At 26.7% G+C, this 12,258-nt stretch overlaps 1 protein-coding gene across 1 annotated transcript in view; it reads right to left on the reverse strand.

Moving 5' to 3' along the window:
• Positions 1-11,602, reverse strand: part of LOC135924339 (uncharacterized) — a 29,925-nt gene extending 18,323 nt beyond the window's left edge. Inside the window, exons 1-11 of the mRNA XM_065459397.1 lie at positions 11,122-11,602; positions 10,882-11,064; positions 10,479-10,698; positions 9,176-9,288; positions 9,078-9,122; positions 8,707-9,033; positions 8,097-8,664; positions 6,794-7,846; positions 2,046-2,215; positions 1,450-1,858; positions 929-1,107 (exon numbers count right to left, since the gene is read on the reverse strand). Of these exons, the coding sequence (XP_065315469.1) occupies positions 929-1,107; positions 1,450-1,858; positions 2,046-2,215; positions 6,794-7,846; positions 8,097-8,664; positions 8,707-9,033; positions 9,078-9,122; positions 9,176-9,288; positions 10,479-10,698; positions 10,882-11,064; positions 11,122-11,602 (3,748 nt within the window). The remainder of the gene's footprint in view (positions 1-928; positions 1,108-1,449; positions 1,859-2,045; positions 2,216-6,793; positions 7,847-8,096; positions 8,665-8,706; positions 9,034-9,077; positions 9,123-9,175; positions 9,289-10,478; positions 10,699-10,881; positions 11,065-11,121) is intronic.
• Between the last annotated feature and the right edge of the window lie 656 nt (positions 11,603-12,258).

A 12,258-nucleotide genomic window follows, 5' to 3' on the forward strand; every position in this document is an offset into this window, starting at 1 on the left:
AATACCTACAAAAATAAAACCAAATTCATAAATGGAGCTTCATTCTCCAGAAATTTATCATGTGCTCTGTAAAACAGGGTATTAATTATATTTGCAATTATTATATAATTTATGTGATATGCTGCTGCAATAATAAATATATTATATATGATTACCTATTACAGCAGATATTCGATAATTTTAGAAAATGGATAATAATAAATACATTAGTCAAAAAAATTGATAGCGAGATACCAAAAAAATCGACTTGAAAAAATATTTTTTATAAAATTTATTTGTGCAAAAAGTTTTCATCAGAGTATTTGTATTTATATACTTTTTTTGAAAATATTTTATAGATATTTAATATTTATATATATTTTTTTTAACGTATTTGTATTTATATTGGAATACAATTTTTTGAAAATTTTCCCAACCCTGGTTGTAGTTTTAGAATATTCTGGAATAACTAGTTCCCATTCTATAATTCTGTTAAGTTTTTTCTTTTCTATTCCCTCTCAACCTGAGTTCTAGAAATTAAAATCGTGATATATCGTATCGGCTAAAAGAATTTATCGGGATCCACAGGTAACTTTGCTCTAAATTCATTAGTGCCTAATTTTCCACCTAATTTCATTTTTTGCCATTGAAGGGATGATATTTACTTTTGTTTTCATGTTAAATTATTTAATATATTTACATGATTAATATAAATACAACTTAGATAAATTTATATATAAAAGCTTTTTATCTAATCGAGAAGTAGATCAATTTCCAACTTTGCCACTTTCGCGTTATATATTTTATCATACCTTACACCAACTTAATTTAAATAAATCCATTATTTTAGTCTGGAATTTCCATAATATAACAATATACCAAAAATACCATATACAATACTAGCCTATACTGCAACATATATTATAACTTTAATAAATGAAAAATAAACCTTTTAAAATATCAGGAGGTCCATTTCCAATATCAGTGGCTCTTGAGGAACCGAGAGAACGTTCCTTGAGTTTTATGCTTTTCGTCACGATAGGAATGTATCTTTCCTTCAATTTTATAATCGTTTTTACAAATCCAATTTCTTTATATTCGGGTACATATGGTCTAAGATTTCTATACCTATATTTTTAGAGAGAGGGGTCATAAAATTTTTATAATAAATAACGTATTAAGCAATCAAAGAGATATTAATCAATGTTTAATCCAAACATAGGATCTGCTAGATCATTGCATGGCAATATCCAAGTTCATAAATTGATCCATGCTGAATCTATCGATCCAAGATGAGGCACTAGAAATTGTTACATTTTAAAAACTCATATATAAATAAAATTTTCTTTATTAATAATTATAAAATTTAACTAAAATTACAATATTTAATTAAATTTTAAATCTTGCAAAAACATTTAACTCTATCAATTTTTAGAAATATTTTTATCATTGCTAAAAAAAATTGTATACTTTCTTATCATTTCAGTGATAGTGAAGTTAGATCCCAATTTTTTATTGATCTCTTTAGTCAAGGTATCCCAATCAACATCTCTATGAACTTTTATCTTTCTAACTTTGTTAATTTTTTTTCTTTCCTTTTCACGATCTATATATTCACTCTGCGGCTCTTTATCTTTAATCAATCGATTCAAATAAAGTACTAGCTCTTTTCGAGCTTTTAAAGTTGTCTTGTAGTCGACTTGGTATAATATTTTCTTAGATCTATCTATGACATCAGATTTATATAACGAAGATGTATTATTGTTATTGTGGGTAGGGATATGTGGTAGAAAGCGGTTAGGCATCCTTGTAAGCGTGACTGATTCAACCGTTGTTCCATTAATGTCACCTTCGATGGATTCGACTATATAGTTATTTGCTGGAAATAAAGGCAAATAAATCATACTGAAGGCTCAACCCTGCATTCACCGCGAATTCGCAGAGACTTCGCCACGAATTCGCGCTAAATGTGAATACTGGGTAATTTATATACATGGTTAGATAAAGCAAACATATTTTAGTATATTTGCTTTTTTGAAATTTTAAAAATTATTATAATATATTACATTTCTGATGAAATATTTTCAAGTTTATAATATCCCGTCGTGTAAGATTCGACGCGATGGGTAAAGAATCATCGAAATCTGGAAGAACGATATTTTTGAGAGCGAGAACGATAGCGCGAAAATCTAGTTGGTCATGATTAGGAACATACTTTTTAATAAGATCGGTGTATCTAAAATGAATGGTTATTTTTTATAAATTACGTTTTACACAATATATACTTGTATACATTAATTTAACTATATTAAAGAAATTCTCGTTAATAATTTATATAATACTTATAGGGGTGAACGGAGCTATATGGTGTGTTTGGGGTGGGGAGTAACCGCCGGCAATTAAAAAAGGATAATATCTCTGATAAAAAATGTATAAAGTCCGATAAAAAAGGAAAATGGTTAATCAAAAATGGAAAGTGTCCAAGAAAAGAAAAGTCCCAAAGGTTTAATCAAAAAGGAAAATTTTTAAGCAAAAAAATGAAAATTGTTTTTATTTGTATATTAAATAAAAATTCTATTGTCATTAAACTTATTCCTAAAATATCATTTTTTTTAAAAAAAATATTTTTATTTTCTCAGCCATCTTTTCTCAATTCTCTATTCCAACCATTCTTCTTCCCGAATTTCCTTTTAACCATCTAATAGCTCATATCTGAATCTAATAAGATATGTGTTTTTCAATGGGAAGATTATGTCAGAATTCCAAATTCTAATAATGAAGTAGAATTGATGAATTATTAATCATGATCTGTTATAGTGATGCTAAAAGCTCGATTTTTAAAAACGGCCAATCCAATATTTCTAAAAAAATAAGCAAACTTCAAGATTCGTTAATAGATGATCAACCCATTTTACTATCTATAAGCAAATTTCCAGGCTTGCGTAATATTTTAAGCTAAAATATAGTGTAAGCCGTTTTTAAAAATTGAGCCGTTTAACAACACTAACCTATTAGATTTGGCAAGTTATTAATAAAGATGATTAAAGTTTGATAACAAACCATTTTTAATATATCTTAACCCCACCTAGCCCATATCTCGCAAATCCTTAATTAACGCTAACCCATATCTCTCTAATCTTTAACCATATATTTGTTTAACTTATTTCCCCAATTAAAAAATTCCCATCAGTTGCAGATTCCTTGAGTTGGGTTATTATCGGATGTAATTAAAAATAACAAAAAATATGATAGATTACAGGGAAAATAAGGAAATTATTTTAAAGACAAAAAAAAGAATAATAAAAAACGGTAAGGAAAAAATTAAGAAAATATGACATTAATTGATTAAATTAAAATGACAATAATTTAAAAAGATCCCAAAAATCTCGAAAAAAAATAATCAAAATTCAAAGAAGAATGACATTTAGGATTATCATTTTTTTTAAATATATAAAAAATAAGGATAATTTTCCTTGTATGATAAAACCTTTTCCTTTTTTGATCGAAACTGCTCACCACCATTCTATTTTTTACTCTATTATTTCATATAACATAATTTTATTAAACGGGTTAGATGTAGCGTAAAATTTTACCAAGATAGATAAAAGATTGGTGTTAAGTAGTGTTGTTAATCGGCTCGTTTTGAGATTTTTCAAAAAGGCTAACTCAATATTTTAGCCAGGAAAATATTGCCTAGGCCTCGAGATTTCGAGAATATATGTCTAAACTTTTGTTCCTTCTATGAGCAAAATCTTCAGGCTTGCGCAATATTTTTCTGAATGAAATATTGAGTTAGCCGTTTTTAATAATCGGCTCAAAACGAGCCGTTAACAACACTAGTGTTAAGGTATAAAATCAAGCACGTTCCATTGACACTTCCACTTGGCTTTCGGGTTTAAAAGATAAGAAAGGTATCGGTGAAAGTATAGTAATGTTTATATACTTTAAGGATTGTGGATTACAAAAACAACCATATAATTAAATAATAAACTAATTTAGATATAATTTTATCCTTCCTTAAGTTTGTCAAATCACACCATATAAACATTTTTATAAATTATTTGGGTTGCTTATTTATTTTGTGTAATATTCGTTATAAACAATTAATTTATCCTCAGAAAATTATATTCACTAAAACGTATTTTTCATAATATAATTTAAAAAAGTACCCTCAAATAGAAAGAGGCATGAGAGTGAGTTCTAAAAATGCTTGATTTGGGATATACCAACATCAGAAAGCTACTAATCATGATTTTTAAATTAAAAGTATTAATGAATGAAGAAATTTACCTTAGCATTTTAAATTGGGCTAATGGTTCAGGACACCCCATTGGGAAATAACATTAGCTAAAATTAAAATTATAAAGCCACCAGTACTTTAGTAGTCAAAAATAAAATTTTAAATTTGGTTTAACAGTTTTATTTGTATCAGGAACTTTCAAAAAGTATTCGTTTTCGAAGATATTGAATTACTTTCTTTACGAATAACTGATATCGACGTTAAAAATATATTTAAGTGCTCTTTTAGTCCATTCTCGTAAAATTGTTTTGATATTATTCTTTAAAAATATGAACATCCCCATCTAAGTTACCTCGCGATATAATAATACAATCACTTATAATGAATTGTTATTTTTCGTTTATTATGCCCAGAGTTGTTAAGGAGCGGCGCTCCTGTAGCGCCGCTACATTTTTCCAAAAACACCTAAAATGAGGAGCGGGAGCTAGCTCTTTTTAGGGCTAAAATAGAGGAGCGCCGCCGCTCCACCCTCCTTTAAATTTAAGGTATAAATTAAATTATTTTTTAAATATTAATAATATTTGTTAATTAAAATTCGATAAAAATGAAATTTTATTTTATTTAAATTTATCCATTATTAAATGTTGAGCCGAGTTTTATATTGGTTTTTCTTCTAATCATTTTAAATATTAAACATCAAGTTTTTCATTTTATACTGAAAATTTTTTGGAAAATCTTTTAAGTCATATTAATATTCACTTGATAGATATATAATAAAAAATAGTTTTCGATATTATGGATTTAGAGATCATAGAAGAAGAAATCGAATTGTCATTTCCATCATGCAAAAAATATTTTAAACTTCTAAAAGATGTTTTTCCAAATGATCAAACAAATTTAATGGCAAAATGCCTTTTGTGTTTAAGTAAAAATATTTCATTTTCAAAAGTGAGCAGCTCTAATCTAAAAAAGTATATAAAAGTAAAAAATCTTTCTTTCAAATTCGAAATGATAACTATATTTTTTTTATTTTGGAATAATTTTTTTTTAAATGGTTATAATTATTTTTGGGAAATTCATTATAGTTGAGCTTGGGTTATTAGATATGATGCTATTTTAAATATATTAAAATATTTATTACTTGTTCAACCTCCTTTTTTATACCTGAATGAAAAAATATCTAATACCCCGCTTCCCTCTAGTGCTCCTGTGGAGCGTTTATTTAGTATTGCAAAACAGGTTTTAGGGATTGTGGCGTGGATGTTTGTTAGATTCTTATTTAGAAATTTGTTACTTTTAAAGGCTAATAAAAGATTATAAATATTTTGATAGATCATTTAATATAAATAAAACTTTTTGAAAAAAAAAATATGATTTTGTTTCGTGTACCTTCTAAAAAATGAAAATTATAGGAGCGGTTATGGAGTGACACTCCATTACTTGGAGAGGGAGCTAGCTCCTTTTAAAAATGTAGAAGCGGGAGCGGAAACTAACTCCTTTTGAGAAGGTAAGAGCGGGAGCGGGAGTTAGCTACTTTAAAAAGGAGCGTTAACAACTCTGATTATACCATTGATTTTGCATAAATAAAAATGAAAAAGAAAATAGGGACCATTATTTTCTTATATCCTTCACGAATAAAAGATTCCTTTTCTTAAAAATTTGTAAATTGAATGATAAATTTTGTTATATGGATTTAATAAAAATTCTTTCTTAAAAAATTAAATGATAAATTTTATGTAATAACAAAAAAAGAAAAAGAACGAATCACTATCTTGATGTTTCCAACAAATTTCCACCGTGACCGTGAATCGGCCCCGCACCGTCTCCTAAAATAAAATAAAAGCTGCACTTATTCTACTGTGCAAAGAAATATTTTCTTTCTTTTTCAAATTAATTTAGAATTAAATCCGCACTCAAATTGCAATGCGGCGCTAACCGCCACGGTCATAAAATATGAGGCTTAGTTGCCTAATAAAGAAAGGTTCAACTAAGAGGCCTTTTTATTGAAATCAACTCCCGCCAATCCTGGGGTGAAATTATTGTCATCTTTAGTACTGGTGTGTGAATCTTTTTTGTAGATTTTAGTACGATGACAAAAATTGAAGCAAAACCAGGTCCCCAACCCATATATTAGGATATCCCAGACCGTCAATCCCTACCCCCCCCCACCTAGGTTCTAACAGCTCATTGTTAAGGCACTGAATAACAGAATCGATATAGATTCCCATTAACATTTGCTAAGTATAATTTATAATTGAATTATCATTTCAATATATGCAGTGATCGTCTGCCGTTTGGTTCTAATTCCAAGACACGTGCATCTCTAATTTGCATAGGTCCACTATTAATTATCAATGCAGTAATAATTTTACCAACGTCTTTTATAACATCTTATCTAACTACGAAAATGAATGAAAAAAGCGGCTCTGTAAAAATTGTCAGTTTTTTTATAAGATAAGTTTGATTTCAAAGCAATAATCTTGAGTTAAAAAAACTATCCAACACTTCTTCGTAATGAATATGAATTCTTAAAGTACAAGCGATTATAATTAAATATATTTAAGAGTTTTTTACATTTTTTTTGAACGGTATAGCCGTGAAAAGAGAATTTGATCCATTACGTCCCAGGCTATTTTATTCTTGTTGTATTCCCCTTCTTGTGGGTCGTACATGGAAACGACACAATTTAATAAGGTTATAAGTCTATGTTGGCATCTCAATTTAGAGTCTTTTAAATTAGTTGATTTATTCTGGTGGGAAGATTTTATAAACTTAGAATCTTGAGTTTTTAGAACTGAAATTGTATTCATTTTTGCATTTATAGGCAACATTGTATCCGGTATAGAACTACTTTTGGGATAAATTTGTATTATTGTGTCATTTGTTTCATTAGCGATTTTAGGATGGAAAATATCACAATTTTTAGAAATGTTTCTCTTCTTCGTTTTCAACTTATTTATGGTTTGATTGGCCATGTTTCCCAAGATTTTATCGTTGGTAGTATTGGAGAGAGGATCTATTATAATGCTAGGATCTAGGGTAATTTCTCCTTTTATAACTTCAGTATATTTGCTATTTTTTTTCTTAACCTTAACTGGTGGTCGATAATTAGTTTCAAAATCGATGGATTTCACAAAAGTTATATCACTGCTCTTACCAATTTGAGTATTTACATTAGCCTCTTTTATCTGTTTGCCTTTCATGGAAACTGTCATTGTGTTGTGCTTGATAGTGCTAGCTTGGTTTAATGCAGATGAATTATGTGCATCACAATTATTCATAGTGCCCAAATCATTTGTGCCATTAAGAAACTCTATTAATTCTTTGGTTTTGACTTTCAACAATTTTTTATTCTTCCTATAACCCTCTTGTACATTACTTGTAGAATACTTTTGATCAATATTTGGTAGTATTAGGTCTGAATCTAAGGTCCCTGTATTGCATCCTTTTTCTTTAATAGGTGTGGACATGAGATTGTTGAGCTGAACTCCTTTGGGGAATTTTGTATACTTTTTAGATTTTTCCGCAGTGTTCATTGAATCTTTATCACATTCCTTTTGATCATGTATGAAGTGTGAGGCAGAGTTATAAACATAATCAATGAATTTGAATTTGATGGTAGTGTGCCTATAAAATATGATTAATTTTAATATTGTTATTAAATTATGACAAATATAATCTAGTAATATTATTGCAAATTTTTCATTATCAAAATCATTTTATAACTTGCTCATTTTAATTAAATTGCATTTATTTAAAAAACTAACTTTTTTATTTTTTCAGAATTAAATTTACGATACTTTTCCTCCCATTTTTTACATTAAAAAAACAGTTTTTTTTAAACATCGTACTTATAATATATATGACATAAGTTTACCAAAATGTAATTAATTCCTTCTCATTTTTGAATAACGAGAAATGATTTGACAAAATCCAATTATATATAGGTTGCCAATCAATATTTATATGATGCAGTGTTTGTGTGAAAATTGATATGCTCATATTATCTCGTAGAAGCATCAAATTTATATCCAAAATAGTGGTTATATATTTATATATTATTTCTATAAGAGTTTTTTCTACATGTATATTACAACTATTCTGATCATGAATTCCCAGAACATAATTAATATTTGTGGATAAATTATTATGAACTAGGGATTGACTGTTAACCTTAGCTATCTCTTCTTGTATTAAATTTATTATTGTTTTTAAAATAAATATAGGTCTTTTTAATGTTTCGCTTAATGTTTGATAAATAGCAAATTTATCTTCATCATCATTTGCACAAGTATTTGGTTCATTTTTAATTAAGATTTGATATTCCTTCCACGAATTTATAATTTCAGCCAAAGTAAACTGTCCAGTTAACTTAAAAGAATTGGCATATGCTTTGCGTTTCATTCTATAATAAACACAATTAAGTCTTCTGGGAATGCCATTACCTAATATATAATCAATAAGAAGTAATATTTTTTATATTTAACCAAGTCTTTCATATAATTTTGATAATTTTACAAAACTTAAAAAGATTCTCCTTAATTCAATCACTGATTCTTCAAATTTCATGCATATATTTTTGTCCTCCATATTATTATGAGTTTTAGATATATCTTCATTATAACTAAGTATGTCACTTGTGATATTATAATTTTTTGGTGACCTGAGCAGTAAAACTTCATATTTAGTAGACTGAAAATCAAAATTTTGTTCCTTTAAATAATTTTCCCAATTTTGCAATAAAATATGCTCTTCCCAATAGGCCCAGGAAGATTTTTTACTAGAGGTCATTGGTAAGTAAAGTAGATCGCTAACTAAAGATAAATTTGCTAAATATAAGATTAGTATTAATGAATACTTGACGATTTATAAGATAAAGGAGAAGTTGAGTGTAAATTCTGATCTAAATTTATGTAAAAATTTTAGAAATAAGGAATCAATTGTTTATAAATAAACTTTTAGCACTTAGAAATCTGATGAAATCCATCATTTTCTGTCTACTTTTATTGCTTGATATTTCATTTAATCTTTTCACAAAATCTTGCGTGAAAATTGAATTCATTGTTGTACTTTAATATATAAAAAACACCTTTAAAGCAAAATCTATAATAATTTTTAATCACTTTTCCATGGTTTCCAGTTACGCTGAATATAGAGTACAGCGTTATATTCAAGAGTTGCGTACGCTATCCAAATTACAGCTGATTCTTCTTATCGTTAATATTTTTCAAAATAAAATAAATTTTTTATATTATATTTGAAACATAATATACCTATTTAATTCATTCTCATTTTTATAATAGTTTTGCGCATGACTTATATTTTTTAAATTTTATCATAGCCTTATCATGATAACATTGCATTTACAGTTAGCGCCAATTCGCGGTAAATTATATATTATTAAACAAAAATAGGGGTGATAATGTCCTACGCCATACGCTTATTAGCAAGAAAAAAATGCTCTTGCTCATATGCCATAACTTTGGAAAATAACATCAGGTGTACCGTAAATTGACTGTTAAATTTTGACCGCTGTCATTGCACCACGGAGAGTCATTTTACAACAGTTGTAGACGCTGTAAAATATTTTAAACTTAACTCAAGTTAAAAAAAAAATAGAAAATAATAGCAGTATTCATTTTTACTCAATGACATTATATGTCATTGGTAATACCATGGTTATATTTATAATAATTATTTTACCCTCTAGTTCTTAATATCAAGAGTCCATTATTTATTTTAATTTTATATTTAATTAGCTACTGATACAATTTTATTAATCAAACATTCTTTTTTATCAAAAGTATTTTTATTTTCTTAATTAATAATATTTACATTAATTATAATAATATAGTCATACCTTATAAAATAAGTTTAAGCTCTTTGCTTGTAATATGCAGGTTAGCAATATAAGCAATATTTATTCAAGTTTATTATCAATCTTATTTACTTTATGCAATATATATCTAAACTGTGTCATTGTTTCAGTGACGAGGCGTCAAGTTTACTACTAGGGAAGCAATCAAAAAAAATTTTTGTTTTATTTATTAGTCAAACCATAAAAAATTAAGATTTATAAATAAGCGGAATTCGTCTTTGTTTTTGAGTAAAATGATCAAGTACTGAATTATAAAAGTTACTACTAGATTTTAAATTTTTCAATAATTTTTTTTCAATAGAAATCAAAGCTAGATTCGATAATCGATTTTGACTCATTCTGTTTCTACAATAAGATTTGATTATTTTTAAAGATGAAAACCCCCGTTCTGCACTTGCTGTTGTTGCAGCCAAAGTTAAAATGAATTTGCATAGTTTAAAAAACTCTTTAAAACTTTTCATCAAATCGGTATTAATTAAAAATTCAAGTATTTCATAAACATTTTTTCTCTTTCTAAATTCATCGTCACGAAACACTACCTTTAATTCGGTTTCCAGATTGTGTAAGTCGAAAAATTGAGAATAAGTGTCATTTAAATTGTCTAATAAATATTTTGGGAAATTTTGATTAAATATTTGAAATTTACTAATATCTAACAATTCGACGAATTTGATATTTTTTAATGTATCAAACCGAAAATCAATTTCATTGATTATAGTATCTATTATTTTAATTATCAAATTTTTATAAAATTCTCTTGTATTAGGCAATCCGGATCTTTTACGTTTTTTATCTAAATTGTCTTCAATATTTTCCTTTACATTTAAATTTCTCCAAAAAACATCAAAGTTTTCTATGTTAGATTTAACTGAATTTCTGAAATCGTTAATACTTTTAAGACAATATGATACATCGTTAATTTTAGTTTGAAGTATATCAAATAATAAATCGGATTCTAGAAAAACTTCTTGAAAAAAATATAACAAAATTAGAAAATTTGCATCATTTAATATATTTAAATAACCACGAGATGTTATTAGAACATCATTATCCCAAACAATATCAGATTCTTCATCAATCATACTTTCAAAAAAAACGACTAGATTCTTCAAATAATTGAAAACTGTTTGAACCAGCCGATCATTGTATTCCCATCTTGTTGGGGCTACTCGTGGTAATCTTTTTTTAACATATTTATCAAATTCTGCTGTACGCTTAGATGATGTACTAAAAAAACTGGCTAAACCAGATAAAGTTGCAAAAAAAACCTTACATTCTTTAATTTTGCTGCAAGATTTTGATAATATAAGATTTAACTTGTGGGCAAAACAATGAATATAAAGTGCAGAAGGATTGACGTCTCTAATTTTTGCTTGCAGTCCATGTGAATCACCTGATATAACAGCTGCGCCATCGTAACTTTGACCTATCAATTTTTTCATAATTTTCTTATCATTCAAAAATTTAATGACAAATTTTGATAAAGAATTAGCATCACAATGCATTGTAACATCAAAGAATTCAATAAATCTTTCATATAATGTCCCGTTATTTAAAACATATCGAAGAACTACAGCCAGTTGGGATTTATTATTTATATCAATTGTTTCATCTAATATTATTGTTATTTTTTCCTTTGGGAATAATAAGCATGACCAACAATATAGAGAATTAGAAAATTCACATCCAGTGAGCCATTCATATTTATCATATTTATCGATAGAAAAATTACGAATGCAAGATTTTATTTCTTTTTTTAAATTTCTTAAAATTGGCTTTGGTCTTCCTTTTTCAATAATTAATTTTTTGGTATCAAAATTTCTTGAGCTAAATGATAATATTAATAAATTTTCAATAATACAATTACAATTATTAAACATTAATTTAAAGAAAAAAAAATTTTTTTTAAAAAAGTAAGAAAAAAAATTTAATATAAAAAATTTATTTTTCTTTTATAAAAGAATAAGCAATTTTTTATTTGCTTCCCCAATGCTTATTTTTTAATCGTAAAATTAAACAATATCATAACATGATTTTCTATTTATTTATTGAAAAAATAAGCAATATTAGATTTGCTTCCCTCTTGTATATTTTTTTCGTAATAAAAAAATTACACCAAGAAAATATCGTATGAATTATGATTTATTAGTATATTTATTAT

This window comes from Gordionus sp. m RMFG-2023, chromosome 2, assembly GCF_954871325.1.
Source record: "Gordionus sp. m RMFG-2023 chromosome 2, tfGorSpeb1-WG-v2, whole genome shotgun sequence".
NCBI lineage: Eukaryota > Metazoa > Nematomorpha > Gordioida > Chordodea > Parachordodidae > Gordionus > Gordionus sp. m RMFG-2023.